General features: G+C 41.2%; 1 protein-coding gene across 3 annotated transcripts in view; it reads right to left on the reverse strand.

Moving 5' to 3' along the window:
* The window catches only part of CEP295 (centrosomal protein 295), a 55,928-nt gene extending 42,008 nt beyond the window's left edge, over nucleotides 1-13,920 (reverse strand). Inside the window, exons 1-6 of one of the 3 annotated variants that reach the window (XM_070425861.1) lie at nucleotides 13,827-13,920; nucleotides 10,870-11,003; nucleotides 9,867-10,067; nucleotides 8,101-8,225; nucleotides 7,072-7,165; nucleotides 4,248-4,343 (exon numbers count right to left, since the gene is read on the reverse strand). In XM_070425861.1, the coding sequence (XP_070281962.1) occupies nucleotides 4,248-4,343; nucleotides 7,072-7,165; nucleotides 8,101-8,225; nucleotides 9,867-10,067; nucleotides 10,870-10,977 (624 nt within the window). In that variant the 5' untranslated portion in view covers nucleotides 10,978-11,003; nucleotides 13,827-13,920. Of the gene's footprint in view, nucleotides 1-4,247; nucleotides 4,344-7,071; nucleotides 7,166-8,100; nucleotides 8,226-9,866; nucleotides 10,068-10,869; nucleotides 11,004-13,826 lie in introns of those variants that run through there. The other 2 variants (XM_070425860.1, XM_070425862.1) reach the window with 2 other exon arrangements.
* Between the last annotated feature and the right edge of the window lie 4,882 nt (nucleotides 13,921-18,802).

Below are 18,802 nucleotides of genomic sequence, written 5' to 3' on the forward strand. Positions count from 1 at the left end.
ATTAGGTTATGTGTGCCATGAAAAAGGTTGAACATTGCTGCATTATACTTATCCAAACGCATTTCTCTATCATTTTTTGTTAAGTAGAGAAATCCTATTAAAACAACAAATGCTGAAAGGTAGTAGTAAAGAAACCACAAACGTCAAAAATCACGTAAGTCATTTAGGAAAGCACTGAGATTTATTTTTGATTTTCAGCCAACATCTGCTGCTTGGCTTCAGCCTCAAGAAGACCAAATCACCAAAAACACCTACTTTAATATAATTTCTGGCTTCCTAGAACTTGCACATAACCAATGATTATGTGACTGTAGTTAGCCATCACATTCATTAACATAACAATAATAATACTAAAGAGGGGGAGAGGCACATAACCTGGATTCTTATATCTGAATATTCATTTTCAAATCTTGGTAAACATTCCAAATGTAATCTTAACAAAAGTCTTCTATGTATTTTATATGTTGAAATTCTATTTGTCAGTTGAAATAATTAATGATGAACATGAAAACTATATATATAAAAGCCTAAGCGACCGGTTGACCAGTAGCTACAATGCTCATTGCCCAACAGGGGGCAGACACTCAATGCAGGAGCTGCCCCCTGGTGGTCAGTGCGCTCCCACAGCAGGAGCGCCACTCAGCTGACCAATGGGCACCAGATGCTGGGCTCATGGCTGGCGAGTGCAATTGCAGCGCGTGAGCCTCTCCCGCAGACACTCCCCCTGCATTCCCTTCCCCATCGGGACGAGGATCGGGACTGACTGGGAGCGAGCCCATGGCCCCCTCTCAGTCATGGGCATGCTGGTATCGCCCTAGGATGGGTGCACAGAGACCACAGCGGAGTGGCAGCAAGCCTACTGAGCAGTGGCAACAGCAGGCGCAGCGGAACCAGGATGAGCCTGCCACTTCGCATACTACTACATCCCTTGGGGATGTAGGACTGCTGGTTTCAGCTGATCTGCGCAGGCCAGGCCAAGGAACTCCACCGGTGCACGAACCCACGCACCGGGCTTCTAGTTAAGTATATATGTAAAATTATTTAAAACTCTCAAACAGTGAAATAAATAGGGAAAGAGACTGACATTAATATATTAAGAGTGCAATGTCCAAACAACTTCATAAAAAAATATTATGCAAGTCCTAGCTGGTTTGGCTCATGGATAGAATGTCAGCCTGAGGACTGAAGGGCCCACGGTTTGATTCCAGCCAAGGGCACATGCCTGGGTTGTGGGCTCGATCCCCAGTAGGGGGCATGCAGGAAGCCACCAATCAATGATTCTCGCTCATCATTGATGTTTCTATCTCTCCCTCTCCCTTCCTCTCTGAAATCATAAAAAAATACATTAAAAAAGTAAAAGTTTCCAAATATAGAGATTAAAAATATATTTTAAATAAGTTAATTAAAAAAGTATCATATAACTTTTTTTTTAATAATCCTCACCCAAGAATATTTTTCCATTGATTTTTAGAGAGAGTGAAAGGGAGAGGGAGACAGAGAGAAACAAGAATGTGAGAGAGACAAATCGATTGGTTGCCGCCGGCATGCCCCTGACCAGGGCCAGGAGCCTGCAAGGGCAGTACGTGCCCTTCCCCGAACCGAATGGGAGGCCCTTCAGTCCACAGGCCAATGCTCTATCCACTGAGCCAAACCAGCTAGGGCAAAAATATTACCTAACTTTTGAGCCAATAAATATTTATGCAAATCTAAATACACCAAACAAAACAAAGATTCTGAAACCAGCAGTCCTACATCCCCAAGGGTAAATTAAAAGCAAAATGTCAATTTTGATAAACCAAAATTTTAAGGGAGGGAAACTTTAAAATATACAACATTCATGATTAACATGTTAAGTCCAGACACAATGAGAAATATAAAGGATATAAAGAAAATAAAGTTAGAGAAAAATTAGGTAACCCCAACTTTTTGTTTGTTTGTTAATCCTCACCAGAGGATATTTTTTCCATTGACTTTTTAAAAAATATATTTTATTGATTTTTTACAGAAAGGAAGGGAGAGGGATAGAGAGCTAGAAACATTGATGAGAGAGAAACATTGATCAGCCACCTCCCGCACACCCACCACTGGTGATGTGCCCGCAACCAAGGTACATGGCCTTGACCGGAATCGAACCTGGGACCCTTCAGTCCGCAGGCCAACACTCCATCCACTGAGCCAAACCGGTCAGGGCTCCATTGACTTTTAAAGAGAGTGGGAGATGCCCTGGCCCGTTTGGCTCAGTGGATGAGGCCTCGGCCTGTGAACTAAAGGGTCCCAAGTTCGAGCCCAGCCAAGTGCACATGCCCGAGTTGCAGGCTTGATCCCTGATGGGGGGCATGTAGGAGGCAGCCGATCAATGATGCTCTCTCATCATTGATGTTTCTGTCTCTCTCCCCCCTCTCCCTTTCTCTCTGAAATCAATAAAAATATATTTAAAAATAAATAAATAAATAAATAAATAAAGAGAGTGGGAGGGAGGGAGGGGTGTACAGAGGGAGGAAGGAAGAGAGAGAGAGAGACAGACAGACAGACAAACAGACATCAACGTGGGAGAGACACATTGATTGGCTGCCTCCTGCACCCGCGCTGACCAGGGCCAGGTCAAACCTACAACTCAGGTACATGCCTTGACCAGGAATTGAACCAGAGACCCTTTGGTGCACGGGCCACTGCTCTAACTACTGAACACACCAGCCAGGGCAGGTACCTGGTTTTATTCTTACTGCCTAAACATCAAAAATGATTTTACAAGAATGCTTTAGGGATATAATCCTTTACAGATTTGCGTCAGTGCAATTAAAAATTTAAACAAGCAAAAACTCATTTTAGAAAATGTTTCTAAAATTTTTTTTCATGAATTGTAATCTTCAGTGCATAAAATAAATATAAAATATGCTACTTCTGCATCTTGTACATCAGTTATTTAGAGAAATGTAGAGGGCCGCCTGGGAGGCACCTAGGCATTTTCTTATAATTATTGTCAGCTGAACTCAGAGCTTAGGCAGAGCCACGCCCTAGGAACATGCTTCCCCAATAAGGCTGGACATGTTAATCAGGTAGGGGCAGAACTAGATATGTAAATCTAGGCCTTTAAAATAAACCTGCTGTGTGGCTCAGCCCGCTTTGCCGCCTCTCCATCAGAGAGGATGGCGCCCACCTGGCCCCAGCTTAAAATCTATTTCTGCATCTTGGTCTTTCTTTAATTTCTTAATCCCCAGCTCCTCCACTCAGCAAATGGACTGTTTCCTTTTCCATGCGGGACATGGAAAAGAGACAAACAGCCCCCCACAGAGAAATTTTTAAATTGATGAATTTAACTTTTCTGTTTTACTTGTCTGCAGACATTCCTGGGTCTCACAGTAACCAATATAATGGCTACAATAGAAAAAAGTATTTCTAGAATGAAAAATCCATTTTTAAACTATGCAACTGTCAATGACAAAAGAAAAAATATCATGAAGGGCATCAGTAATTTAAGAATTTAGTTTAGTTGTGTATATAGAAAGTAAATGTAGCAAAACATAATTCAGAGAATTACTGGCTCCAGGAGGAATATAGCAGGCCACTTGCATCATTCTTCAGCCAAAGACAAATTTTGTGGCATACAAGAGTTTAGAATTAAGTTATCAGGATATTCAAACACCACATACTAGAAGCTCTTACATGTTAAAAAAGTTGACTGAACAAATAAAGTAGTTTATTTGCAAAAAGTTGATGAAAAAATATTATGTTTGCATTATTTACAGAAGAAATGGAACAACAGAAAAATGGTTAAATAAATTCTATGATTTAATATTAAGTACTTGTTAAATATCATGCTTTTAAAAGTGTATATGTTTATATAGAGAGACTATAATGAATTCATTAACGGATTAACTACATTTCCTTTTGGTGATGAAATCATGGGTGTTTTTCCTATCATTTAGGCTGGCATGTATAATTCCAAGATTTTCACAAAGAGCATATATTATTTGGATTAAAAAAGTTTTAAGATTTGCTATTTTAAAATATAACCATCCAAATAGCTAACTCCTTTCATTCATATTAAACCTCATTCATATTAAATATGACATGATAATTCAAAACATATTTGAAAGATTTTTAAAAACATTATTACTCAATGATGGTTAATTGAATTATTCAAATTTTGACATCTGGAAACAACTTACAAGAAGCTAGATATAACTCAATTCAATGAACAGAGAAGTAATAAAATGAGGAAAATGAACAAACATTAAGTCAATCACCTGTTCTGTGTCTGTCTCTCTATTCACGAAAGCGTAAAGATGATGGTAGGTAGAACTATTGGTTTTCACATTAGAAATTCTCTTTACTTCAATGTTCTGAGAAAAATGGGACATAGGAAATAGACTGTTAGATTAAAAGCATTAATTTTCATTTAAAGCTAGATCCGATACAAATAAATTTATTTTGTATTTTCATCAGTTATTCTTATTTTTTTCACATGGGATCATGCCCTATATTTCCATTAAACTGGAATTAGAATTAAAAGCTAGATTATATTTAGGAAAGAGTACTAAAGAGGTGATGCTGTATAGTTTAATGCATCACATCAGGATGCATATAATAAGTTGTTCTACTATTATTGATTCTAAGTTTGATTATTTGGTTACAGCAGTTCATGCTCACTGATAAAGTTCCATCTCTCAGATTACTTGGTAATCCTATATAATAAAAGGCTAATATCCAAATCGACCGAATGGCAGAATGACCGGTCACTATGATGCACACTGACTACCAAGGGGCAGATACTCAACACAGGAGTTGCCCCCTGGTGGTCAGTGTGCTCAGCCAGAAGCCAGGCTCACAGCTGGCAAGGTCAGCGGCAGTGGCGGGAGCCTCTCCTGCCTCCGCAGCAGTGCTAGGGACTGGGAGAGGGTGCAGGCCGGGCTGAGGGACTTCCCCCCTGCCACACCCATGCTCCGTGCACATGCACCGGCCCTCTAGGAAAAGAGAAAAATATACCTTTTTGATGGATATCTGTTGTAAACATGACCATAACCAAGCCAGATAAATACAGAACGTGAGAAACTAGTCTAGTCTCTTCAAACCAGTCCCTTAAAAAAGTCTGAAATAAAAGACTTGGGGGAGGTATTGTTTTACATTAAGAGAAACCAAAGAAATAAAACAAGCAGAAGCAATAGGTGAACTTTGGCTTGGATGCTGGTTTGGGGGGAAAAAAAAAAAGTCCTAGCCGGTTTGGTTTAGTAGATAGAGCACCAGTCTGCGGACTGAAGGGTGCCGGGTTCAATTCCGGTCAAGGGCACATGCCCGGGTTGTGGGCTCAATCCCCGGTGGGGGATGTATAGGAGGCAGCCGATCAATGATTCTCTTTCATCATTGATGTTCCTATCTCTCTCTCTCTGAAATCAACTAAAAAAGAAAAAGGTATAAGACAAGACAATTTAGGGGCAGTTGGAAAATTCTGATTACTGACTAAATATTAAATGGATTTAAGGAATTAATGTTAATTTTCCTATGGTGTTACTGTGATTGCATAAGAAAACATCCTTATTCTTACAAGAAGCATGCGGAAGTATTTAGGGTGAAATGTCATTTCTACAATTTACACTCAAATGTATACATATATGCACAACTATTTGAAATCTATACACAACGCAAACAGCTATTCATTGCATTCTTCTAACTTCTCTGTATTCTGAAAATTTTCATAAAAAAAAGTTGTGGGGGGAGGCTACATCCAACATATAATTCATATTTGCTAAATCATACAGTTTTTCATGCTTTTTGTAAATTTTTTACTTTGGTTTGCCAGGAACATTAGGAATTATGACAACGATAAGTCACAGTATCACGGATAAAATACCACCTGTCTTTTAACATGGTACTGAGGGAGAGACTGAAATCTGACTCTTCCTTTGAATCTTGTTGGATCAAATGTTACATGGCAGATGGCTCAACATAAAAGCAGGAAGGCTGACAACATTAAAGGCTTAAGAGGTGAATACTGGGTACTTATATTGATCATGCATACATAAAATATATGTGTAAATACAACTAAATTAGCCATTTTTGTATTCGTGTAAGTTTTTCCTTTTCTAACTTCTTAGGTAAAAATAACTGTAATTTTGATATTCATCCAAATAGCCATCCCAATAACCACCAAAAGCTAATGTGAACAAGAGAAGTGATACCTTTTAATTTCCACTTTACTTAATAAAATTGTTCAAAATGACATTTTGCATAATCTTATATAAACTTATGAACTTATATGAACTAATCTCTATCTTATAATATAGTAACTATCTACAATGGCCAAATCCTAAATATGGAAAAGTCTACAGAGCAAATAATCCAGTTTTTAAAAAATAAATAAAGGGCATTTTTAAAGATAAAAAACATCTACAGGTTTTCAAATAACCAAAAATATTTTTAGATAACTGGGAAAAACTGAACATAGACTGTATTTTAATATATTTTCATTGATTTCAGAGAGGAAGAGAGAGGGAGAGAGAGATGGAAACATCAATGATGAGAATCACTGATTGGCTGCCTCCTGCATGCCTCCTTACTGGAGATTGAATCCGAAACCCAGGCATGTGCTGTGACCAGGAATGAAACCACCTCTTGGTTCATAGGTCGACACTCGATCACTGAGCAACACTGGCTGGGTCACACACTTTATTTTAGATTATATTTAGAACAGTATTAGTATTGTGCTAAAAAAACCCAATCCTAATATAGTAGAGATACATACTATTTACTCCAGATATATGCATGTGTTATTTGTACAATTAAAATTAAGTTAGGCCCTGGCCGGGTAGCTCAGTTGGTTAGATCACTGTCAGGATATGCCAAGGTTGTGGGTTCGATCCCCAATCAAATCACATATAAGAATCAACCAATGACTGCATAAACAGATGGAACAACAAATCCATGTTTCTCTCTCTCTCCTTAAAAATCAATAAAGTAAAAAAAAAAAGTTATAGCAAATATTTTGACCTGCACTGAATTCTATAAAGAATTATTATAGAATTAAAGTAAAGAATTATTATAACCTTGTTCTTCTTAACACTTAAAGTAATTCACCTCAAAAAGACTTGGAGGAGGAGGTGGCAGGCTTGTAATTTTGGCAGACCTCTCTTTTTCCGCAAGCAGTGCTTCCTTTCGAGCTTTTATGTGCCTTAAGAAAACAAAAGATGGCATAAATTACTTTCTCAGACAATATTATAGTACATCCCTGAAGATTAAAAATATAAAAGCCACAGGATCTCAAGAAATCCTCCCATCTGATCTCACAAGCTCAGTGTGTTATTTAATAAACAGTCTATACACAGCAGATATTAAGAAATTGTTTACCAAGTTTAAGAGATATATCTAAGGACATAAAGCTCTATAGTGGGGTCTAGTTCAATGAACATCTAATGTTCTTTAGTTTAGGCTTAAAAAAAAAGAGAAATATTTTTTAAAAAATATATTTCATTGATTGTTTACAGAGAGGAAGGGAGAGGGATAGAGTTAGAAACATCGGATGAGAGAGAAACATCAATCAGCTGCCTCCTGCACACTCCCCACTGGGGATGTGCCCGAAACCAAGGTACATGCCCTTGACTGGAATCGAACCTGGGACTCCTCAGTCCGCAGGCCGACGTTCTATCCACTGAGCCAAACCAGCTAGGGCAAAAAAGAGAAATATTGATAAAGATGGGCTACTACATAAAATGACTATTGCTGACTAATAACAGGCTCTTTCATTTTTATAATATGCAAAAATACTAATGACTTCCAAAAAGTCTATAACCTTTTAATGTTCTTAATCGCACTGATATTTTATCTTTTTTTTTTCACATCAGAGGCAGAGAGATTTTGGTTGACGTGTGTGCTGAACCAGCCATACATTTCTACATAATTTAGCAATTGTTGCTAAAGTCTTTGTTACTATGTTCACCTACCCAAGCGCATCCCCTCCCCCGACCGCATTATTTTTAAAAACCAAATTAACAACCCAATGGATATACTGTGATTTTTTTTAATAGCTGCTTAAACAATATCCAATGCAGCATCTACTTCTAACCATATCCGCTTCAGTGGAGAATATGATAAAAACTATTACTTTACCAGGTTTTTCGTTTAATTGACATTTCTTTTTGGTTTTTCTGTACTTTCAGGGCCTCTTTATGCCTCAGTTCAGCTTTTCTTTTTCTTTCTGCTGCCCTCTGTGCCAGAGCATTCAAATCAGGTTCCTAAAAACAGATATAAAATGTTAAATCATGTAATTCAGGGTTAAAAGGTAGCAATCTTTGGTTGCTTCCCAAGTCAGAACAAAAATCATGAAAATGAATGACTGAAGTTTAGGAAACACTGCACTAAAGCACAAATAAATGAAGCTACAAAAATCTGATATCAGAACTTAATGTCATTACTAAAAACCCAGACTAAAACCAGGGACCATGGAACATATTTATTGCCACATTTTTAAAAGATATTTCTTTTCCTCACTATTGGTTTGATATTGAAGACTTGCCTTATTTTGTGTGACTGTCTCCGGGACTGCAATCTAGAACAGGCATATGTTGTTTTACTGTGCTTCACTTTATTGCACTTGATAGTGTGGATTTTTACAAATTAAAGGTCTGTGGCAACCTACTTTGAGTAAGTCTATTTTTCCAATAGGCTCAGATGATAGTTAGCATTTTTTAGCATTAAAGTACTTTTTAGTTAAGGTATGTACATTGTTTTTTGGACATAATGCGATTGTATACTTATTAGACTACAGTATAGTGTAAATATAACATTTATAAGCACCAGGAAACTAAACAATTCACGTGATTCACTTCACTGTGGTGGTCTGGGACAAAACTTGCAATATCCCCAAGGTATGCCCATATTTTCCAATCATAAATCAAAATAAAAAACAACATAAGGTTTATGGGGCAGTCTGAAATACTGAGTTCTACTTTGCCTCTTTGAAAGACATCAAACAATTTTTACACTGTGTGAATGAAATCCAAGTGTATGTACATTTAACTATATAAGTATTAGAGATATGAGGAATGATAATGAAATAAGAAATATGAATTCAACCCACTGAGTCTGTCCAAAATGCTCAAAAACAACAACTTCTGATTAAGAAAGTTACTATTCTTTTTTTTTTTTTTTTAACCCAGACAGTTAAAGACTGGAAGAGAATGAAACATTACAGGATGATAGCCCTAGCCGGTTTGGCTCAGAGGATAGAGCATCAGCTCAAGGACTGAAGGGTCCCAGGTTTGATTCTGGTCAAGGGCATGTACCTCAGTTGCAGGCTAGATCACCAGCCCTGGTCAGGGCTCCTGTGGGAGGCAATTAGGCGCGTCTTTCTCGCATTGTCTCTCCCCGTCCCTTCCATTCTCTCTAAAAATCAATAGAGCCCTAGTTGGCTTGGCTCAGTGGATAGAGCGTTGGCCTGTGGACTAAAGTGTCCTGGGTTCAATTCTGGTTAGGGGCACATGCCCGGGTTGCGGCTCAATCCCCAGTACGGGGACGTCAATGAGGCAGCCAATCAATGATTCTCTCTCATCATTGATGTTTCTATCTCTCCCTCCCTCTTTGAAGTCAATAAAAATATATTATAAAGAAAAATCAATGGAAAACTATCCTCAGGTGAGGATTAACACACACACAAATTAAACATTACAGGAAGATAGATTTTACTTGACAGGACTCTTACTAGGAAATGAACCTAGCAGCATTCTTAAATGACATTAAATTTTAAAAGTTCAGACTGCCCAAAACAAATTCTATATATGAAAACATTTTTTTATCAGACAAACATTTAACAAGTATAATTTGCTTTTAACCATAATTACTACCACAGACAGGCAGTCATACCAGTGTTCACTTACATTTTCTTTGGCTTGTTGGTGTCCCTCTCCCATACTTCTTAAACTTGCCAAATACAGTTTTTCCAAGTTGTTTATTTTCTGAGTCTGTGATTCCTCCCATTCTGCCCTCAGTGCTTCTGCCAAATGATTAAATTGCCGAATTCTCCTTTGTTTTATATCTTCTCTTCTCTGTAAAGCGATATCCCTTTCTTGCTCTCGAACCTGAAGAATTAGTATTTAGCAGATATATAAAAAAGAGTACTTAAATCTTTTTAAAAAGCTATTTGGAAACAGAAACTTAAATTAATTTTCTTTAGATCTATCAATTCTCCTGAATATTCATTAGATAAGCTCTATGTAAAGAAAAAAAAAAAAAATCCAAGTGATATAGGGAAAAACCCTAAAATTTCAAGACATCTCCTAAAGTTTCCTAAATGATTAGCTATAATATCCCTCAAGCCCTAATGGTACTGCCATTACCATTCTAATAACCTAATTTAAGAGGCTAAAATGGTTAAACATGATTCAATAAAATGTATAGTCCAGATGAATATAGACAGAGCTAGATGAGAACTCCCTATTTAAGGTACATCATCCCAATTTTAAGCAGAATGGCACCTAAAATATGCTTCACAAAGACTTAACTAACTTACTCTAAAGACTTCTAGAAAAATCTGCAACTTCATAATAAATTTGTTTCACTAGCTAATGATCTTTTCATTAAGTCTTCAAAGTCACCCTAATCTTTATCAGTTAAACATCATTTAAAACATATTTAAAGAATTATCTTCCAATAATTATTGAGTCAACTCACCCCTATCCTCAAACTTTTCTTCAATATATTTACCATTTTGGTCTATTTTTCAAATGTTCCAAAACTAGTTAGTATGCAAGAATCGAGGCTTTTGTACAGCAAGAAAAGGTTTTTAAATGCAATATTTTACTTAGAACACTTTAATGTAAAAAAATACTAATAATTGGGGGAAGTTACAGAATTTGAAACTTTGTTCCAAATAAATCTTACCTGTAGCAATCGTAGCTTTCGTCTTCTCTCATAATCTTCTTTTAAAATGAAGGCTTCCTCATTAGGGCTCAATCTCATCTTGCCAGCATTCACTACCTTTCTTTTCATGTCTGTGTTCTCTAAATATAAAGGTTCTGAATGTTTAAAAAGGAAACATGTCTATTAAAATAGGGCAGCAAAGATAATTTTTAAAAAGTATATTTGACAATTAAGGGCTGTGTACATGCAAATAACATAATTTGGGTAAACAAAGTCCAAATTATTTACAAACATCAATCATTAATGCAGCACTTAAATCAGTGGTTCTCAGATAGATGGGAAGAAGTGGAGGATAATCAGAAGTACTTGAAAAAAAATGTTCTCCATCTACAGCAGATTATTGTTTACCTAGCATACCTGGGACCTGACCTATTCCTAATTGGTATTTCCAATTTACTTAGCTTAAAGGCAAAAAAGCCCAAAGACTTAAAAAGATGTACCAGCACAGAATAAATGTTTTCACAATTACTGCTGTAACTGCAAGGGCTCCTGGTCCCTAGATTCAACTTCCAACCTGTTATACACAACTTGATCACCGATATCAACCCCTGAGCAGTAAACAATTCTTCAACAACTTCAATGGGGTGATTTCTAAATAAATAATCATTTTCAAAAATCCCTTTGGAACAATTCTGTTGTTTGGATGAGTTAAGTGTTTAGATTTCCAGTTCTATATGTCTAGTAGTACTGTTTATACTCAGTATTCTCACTCTCCTCCCTAGTTTAACATGCTCCTATTTGGGGGAGTCTGCTGGAGAGAAATTGAAAAAATGTAAGAATCTATAAGTTTTTGTAACTTGAAAACCCTTCTCAGGTCATTCTGATACTTCCCCATTCCCATTACTGTCATTTCCAAGAATTTTGAGTATTCACCATTTCATTTGCTAGAGGATTATAGGAAAGCAAACATACATTTGTTTATTTTTACCTCGGTGTGACAGAATAACTGTTTTATCTTGTATATGACTTAAAAAAATTTTTTTTAATCGTATTTGGAAATAATTTCAGACTTAGAATTCCCGTATACTCTTTCCCCAACTTCCTTAAATGTTAACATTTTATGTAACCACAGTACAATAATCAAAACCAGGAAATTAGCACTGGCACAATACTTTTAACTAATCTATAGAAAAAGTTAAAACCTTCAAATTTCACCAATTATTCCACTAATGTCCATTTTCTGGACCAGGACGCAATCCAAGGAAAACACACTGCATTTGACTGTTGTGGTACTCTGCAGATACCAAGGTGGGATTAAGCCCACAAAGGTTTTTATTAGGGGAAATGCCTGTGTCAGAAAAAAAATGGGGAGAAAGCTGGGAAAACGTCAGACTTCCATGCAAATCTGACACTGAGTGGAGGAGAGAGGGCAGCTGGGTAGACGCCTCCTAAATGGCCATGCTGTCTAAGGAAGGTCTAGCAAGCCCGCTGCCTCCTTTCTCAGGAACAGGCCTGCTGTGCTCAGTTATTGGCAAGGCTCCATCGTTGGCAAGGAGAGCCCAGCGGAAGCGTCCATGCCAACGGACTTCAGAACGCAGGTGCTTCGCATTCTCATGGCTGCGGAGGCTGTCGCGTCTCCTTCAACTCCCCTAATCTGGGACGGTTCCTCAACCTGTTTTTCTTCTCAAAATCTTGACATTTTTATAAAAACACTGGCCAGTCAGCTATTTTGTAGAATGTCCCTCAATTTGGATCTGCTTAATCTCCTCCTGCGGTTAGCATGAGGGTTTGCATTTTTGCCAAGACCACCACAGAAGTGATAGTGCAGCCTTCTCGGTGCACCCCATCAGGCGGTAAATGAAGTTAAGCAGTCGTCCTCCTGGCGATCTGCATTTTGATCAGGTGGTTCAGGTATCTAGCTACCAGATTTCTCCACTGGAGTTACTACTTTTCATTTCTAAGTATCTGGCGGAGGGATAGTTGAGGCTGTGTAAGTTTCATGCTGCTCATCCAACTTCTGCCCATTCCGTTTAGTATCCATTGATGATCGACGCCTGAAGCAATTACTGTGCCGTTAATCAAGCGGTATTTTCTGTTTACACGATTCCGTCCAGGCTTACATTTGAAAACCTACTAAGAGGAAGAGTTTCCCCTGCTCCCTCCCTTATGCGTATGAAAATGGGTTTTTGAAATCCTATGTATTATTGCTATACAATAAGAAAGATACTACTTATCTTGCAAGATTTTGTTCAGATCAAATGGCACCTGACACATTGTAATCACAAACTTCAATACCAGACTTAGATGACTGGGTTCAAGACCCCACATTGCAACTTAAGGCAGGAAGACTCTGGCCGAGTCACCTAAGTCACTGTGGCCTCCTTTTTCTTAAATTATGCAAACAATGGGAGTAACCCCAACAGGCTGTCCTGGTGATTATGCGAGTGAATGAACGTGACACGACCAAAGACTCCGAACCTTCCCCAATGTTTTAAAGGCTCAGTTTGGGGCAGGACTTAATGCTTAAAAAAATTAAAGGTGACAGACACCAAAATAGAGCACGCTCTCCGCAGGAAACGATGCCGGCGGCGCTCTCCGACGGCGACCAGGTTTCAGGCCACGTCCCGGAGACCTCGGGCGAGGGCGGGCAGGACGCGCGGAGCAGGGTGCAGATTTCCGGGACCCCGCGCGACCGGGCCCGGGAGAGGCGCAGAGCCACACGCGCCAAGGCCCCGGGGCGGCCTCTCGCGCGAGCGAACGGGACGGGTCAGGTCGGGCCGCGCTCCAGTCCCGCAGCTGCTCGGAGCCGAAACCCCACGAGGGCCGGGGAGAGCGGCCGTCGAGGCCGGGCAGCGGGCCTGGCTGCTTTCGCGGCGCCGCGCCCGCTCGGCGTCCCCCTCCCTGGCGCACCCCCAGCTCCCAGGCTTCCGGGGTCGTGCACGCCCGGGACGCGGGGAGGCGGTGCGGCCGTCACTCACCTGGGAGCCGGGGGCCGGGGGCCGGGAGCCAGGAGGCGCAGCTCCGCCAGGGAAGGCCCCGGCGGCCGCCGCCGCTCAGCTTCCCAACAGCCGTTCGTGCGCCTGCGGGACGACCATCGCCGAGACGCCGTCAATTCCGTCATTCAAACCGCCCGCCAATGGCGGGGCCGAACCGCGGGAACCCGCCTGCTCCCGCCTCCCCCGGGGGCCGCCGGGACGGCCGCGCACGCGCATGCGCACTCGCACCTGCATGGACGCGCCAGTCCCCAAGTGGATCTGTCTGGTTTCTCATTGCGCGGCTCTGAAGTTTCACTTTCTCTCGCTCAACATGCACTTTTCACACGTTAGGAGACAGGTCCCGAGTGGGGAAGATGTTTGTCCAGAGCCCCGAGGGCGGCTGTCGGGCCTGAAGATGCCTTGGGATTTGCATCCTTTCGTGGTTTGGGACGAGGACGCTAGTCTGATGCTTCCTTTAAGGGCCTCCAGCTCGTACTCCAGGAAACCGTATCCGGAGACTCTGTGCCTCCCCAGGTCCGACACACTTAGAACATGTCAGGGATGTATCTGCTGCAAACAAGCTATAATCAGAAAGGGGAAGAGCGCAGTGTCGTATTTATTGTGCCAAGTGCAATGTGCTACATGGAAGGGAGACAGGGGTCCCCCTGTCTGTATGAATTATGGCCCTCACACTAGATTTTGTGGTCTGGTTAACCATGCATATGAGGAAACAAAGGATTAGAAAGTGGGGAGTGGAGGAGAGGGAAGTGGCTGGCGTGATCAGTTCTGGCTTCCTCCTGTGGAAGGGGTCAGAGGGAGTGAAGATTGCAGGGGGGTGGGGTGGGGGCACCAGCGAGGATACTGCTGCAGGGAGTGAGAGCTGATGGCATTGTGAATGGAGAGAGGCGAGTAGGTTTCAGAGACAAATAGGATGCCAAACATTAGGAACTGGTAGTCGCATAAGCATGGAAGTCAAAGGAGAAGGAGAAGTCAACCTTGATACCCAATTCCATATTTGACAACTGAGTGGATGGGAGAACATCCTAACTGCAACATGGGAAGCAGAGCGGTTGTGAGGGAGGAGGTAAGCTCTCCATGTTTTCACTTTGTGGTGTGTATGGGATATTGAGACAAAGGAATACATTGCAGAAATGCTTAGGAGGCAACATTAGCAGTACTAACAAACAATTGCACGTGAGGTGGAGGGAAAAGGGAGAGCGAAGTGAACCTCACAGGCTACTTAGCTTGAGGAGCAATGTTGATGCTGGCACCACCAACCAAGAACGAAATCAAATGGGAGTCCATGAAGTGACAAGGTGAGGAGCTCAGCTCTGGACACCTTGAACTTCACATGCCCGTGGAGCATCCAGTGATGTGCGGTAAACAGGAGTGCAATGGTAGCCCACGTTTTCTCAGTAATACTTACCCTGCTATCTTCATAGGGTCGTTGTGAGACTTAAGGTGCACAAATCATATGAGAGCATTTTGTAAACTCTAAAGAGGTAGTTTAACAACTATTGTATTTTTTCTGTCCGGCACCTTTCTGCCCTCTTCTGGTACAGACCCAGCCCTCCAGACCACAGGGGAAGGCATGTAACTCAGACCGGGCAAATCGTAGTTCCCTATCTCCCTTGCTATTGGGATGACCCGGGAAGGGGTACATAATCTAAAATGGGTCAATCAGAGTCTTCCATGTGAGTTTTTCTTACCTGAGCCATGAGGGACAGATATTTTCCTGTTTGGACTCATGTTAGGAGAGGAAACTGGAGCTTCCCCAAATGACCCCACCATGTGGGCTCCCATAAACTGGTCTGGGAGAAAGAGCCTGACATTCAGCAAGGAACACACAGAGAAAATCCTGACGGTGTTCAAGTCCCTGGGTCCAGCTGTCCCTGATGCCAGCCCGTTCTGTAAGTCACTGATAGGAGCCATTACATCACTCCCTTTTACTTAAGCTGCTTTGAATGGGAGTTTCACTTTTTTTGCAAATTAAAAGAGGCTGTAGATTTATATTTAAATTCTCGCAGACAAACAGCATCTGGGCATCTTGGAAAATACTGTAGAATAAAAGTTAAGATCTTGGACTTAAAGACCAACTGCCTGGATTTAAATTTCTGGCTTAGCAAGTCTGTGACCTTGAACTAGTTCTTGAGCCTCCCCAGAATGTAGTAATAGTACTTAAAAGGTTATTGTGAGGTTTAGAGCTCTTAAGGCAGTACCTGGCACAAAGTGTGCACTAAATGTTATCTTTTTTCACTTTTATTTTAATACATTCATTTTAGACTACAGGAGGCAAAGAACCCCAACAACTCTTCATTGTGTTTATTGGTGTTTTGGGTTTAATTTTTAATTAGGTCCTTTGGGCCTAGGGAGAAGTATGGATGTTAAGCTTCCAGCGTTGTTATCACACTAGGAATGAATGTTATAAACAGTGATCAAGAGGGAGAGTTGCTCCTAGGACAGCCGTGGGCAAACTACGGCCCGCGGCCGGATCTGGCCCGTTTGAAATGAATAAAACTAAAAAAAAAAAAAAAGACCGTATCCTTTTATGTAATGATGTTTACTTTGAATTTATATTAGTTCACACAAACACTCCATCCATGCTTTTGTTCCGGCCCTCCGGTCCAGTTTAAGAACCCATTGTGGCCCTCGAGTCAAAAAGTTTGCCCACCCCTGTGCTAGGAAGTAATGGCTTTAGTGTGACTAGTCACCATGTAATGCTGCCTCATCTTAGAGTGCAACTGAAGCCAGTTAGGATTGGAGCCCTTTAAGATGTTTCTGTGATGCTAACAGTTTCACTGTTCTGAGTTTCCTTTCACCTTTATCCATATTGAATAGGAGAGACTGACATTAAAGTGTGTGTGGTGGGGGAGTGCGGGGGCTCATAATAAGTGACTGTGAGTTACATACGTAAAAAGACAGGATGCCTAAATGAAAAGAGGAGAAAAAGGAAGAGTATGTAGCAGTCGGGGAGGATTAGGTGGAGTGGGGAAGAGTTGCAGTTGTAGTCAGAAGATGTGGATTTGAACATCTGCTTGATCAACAGTTAATCTCTCTGAGTCTCTATAAAGCAGGGATAAAAATACCCCAAATGTATTGAGCATTCTATGTGCCAGGAATTTGAATACCCATCCTATCTAATAGAGCAGTTGTAAAAACCAAACAGAAAAAGCTGTAAATATCCTATATAGAAGCATATAATCTATAATAATAAAAGCGTAATATGCAAATCGACTGAGCAGCAGAACAACCGTCGGACGACTTTCCAGATGACCACGCTATGACACGCACTGGCACCAGGCCAGCCAAGGCGGGTGCAATGCAATTGGTTGGGGGGCCTGCCATAGCCCCACGATCGCCCCGCAGAGGAAGGCCCAGGCCACTGGCCAGCGGGGCAATCATTCAGCAGGGGGCTCTGCTATCGTCTCAAAGAGGGAGGCCCAGGCCACCCTCTATGGGCGATGGATTGGGGGCTCCAGGGAACTGGGGAACTGGGGGTGTGTGGTGGTGGATGCGGGCAGCGCTAGGCAAAGGCAGGTGCAGGCAGGGGGCAGGGCCATGAGGCAACAGGGCCTCGAGGGCCTACCCTTGCACGAATTTTGTGCATCGGGCCTGTAGTTAACTATAAAGACCCTATTACAATTTGGCCACCAGTAAAGACTCCGGGCAGGTAACTTCTGCACTGCAGTTTTTTTGTTTCTGCCATTTAACCTGCTTTAACTGACCCAGCTTTTGTGTAACATGAACGGTATGATGGGGTCAGAGTTCTCATCATCCAAAATTATTTCCATTTACCTGTGAACACAACACTGATCTACCAAAGTGTGGGTGAGGACCAGAGCATCCTCAGCACCTGGGAGCTGGTTAGAAATGCAGACTTACTGGCCCCACCCAGAGCTGCTGAACCAGAGTCTGCATTTGAACTAGATCTGCAGGCAGTTCGTACACACATTAAAGTTGGAGAAGAAGCTGTGCTCTACACAAAGTCCCATGTGAGATAAACTTGGGACAGGGTAACAGAATAGAAAAGGGGAAGCACATGAACAAGGAACAGAGAGACCATGCCACCATTAAAATGAGGATAGTGGTTCCTTTTACTAATGAAGACCTTGGCCACTTGCAGGTGTGAGGTGTGCTAGAAAGAGTAATCTGGATTTAGAGTTCTTGTCCTAGCTCTGCCACTTAATTTAGAAAACCAGTCACTCAATTTTCTCATCTATAAAATGAGTAATATCTATAATGTACATGAAGCATTAAGCACAGAACAGAGAACCCACTGTTCTTTTCACCCACCCCCCTTCCCCAATGGAGAGTGTCTAGAACAGCCGTGGGCAAACTACGGCCCTGATCCGGCCTGTTTGAAATGAATAAAACTAAAAAAAAAAAAAGACTGTACCCTTTTATGTAATGATGTTTACTTTGAATTTATATTAGTTCATACAAACACTCCATCCATGCTTTTGTTCCGGCCCTCCGGTCCAGTTTAAGAACCCATTGTGGCCCTCAAGTGAAAAAGTTTGCCCACCCCTGGTCTAGAAGAGTAATAATATGATGGATTGGTGCTGTCTTTATGATGTATCACATTGCACTACAGAAATATGGGAGCTCTCACCCCCAAACCTGGGATGTATCTATGTGCTGGGCATCTTAACAAGATGGTACTTACCCATTTATAAGCATTTTGGCTGCATTGTGTTCATTCATTGAATATTCATTGAGCATTTACTAAGTGCCAGTACTTTGGTTGAGAATACAGTGATTAACCAGATATTGAGGAGACAGCAGTGCACATGATAGACATGATCCTGACCTCAAAAAGGCAGTGCAGGCCGAATGGTAAGTGCAACAGCCTGTTCATTCCTTACACACTTGTGTACCCAACCACGCCCTGTTTGGGCCCAAAGTGGGGGCCCCACATAACTGTTAAACTGAGGGCTAGGATTAGCAGAAGGAAGGGGACAGTGACTACCAAGGAGACA

Source organism: Myotis yumanensis, unplaced genomic scaffold (assembly GCF_028538775.1).
Source record: "Myotis yumanensis isolate MYYU_CA2020_CCGP unplaced genomic scaffold, mMyoYum1.0.hap1 SCAF_10, whole genome shotgun sequence".
NCBI lineage: Eukaryota > Metazoa > Chordata > Mammalia > Chiroptera > Vespertilionidae > Myotis > Myotis yumanensis.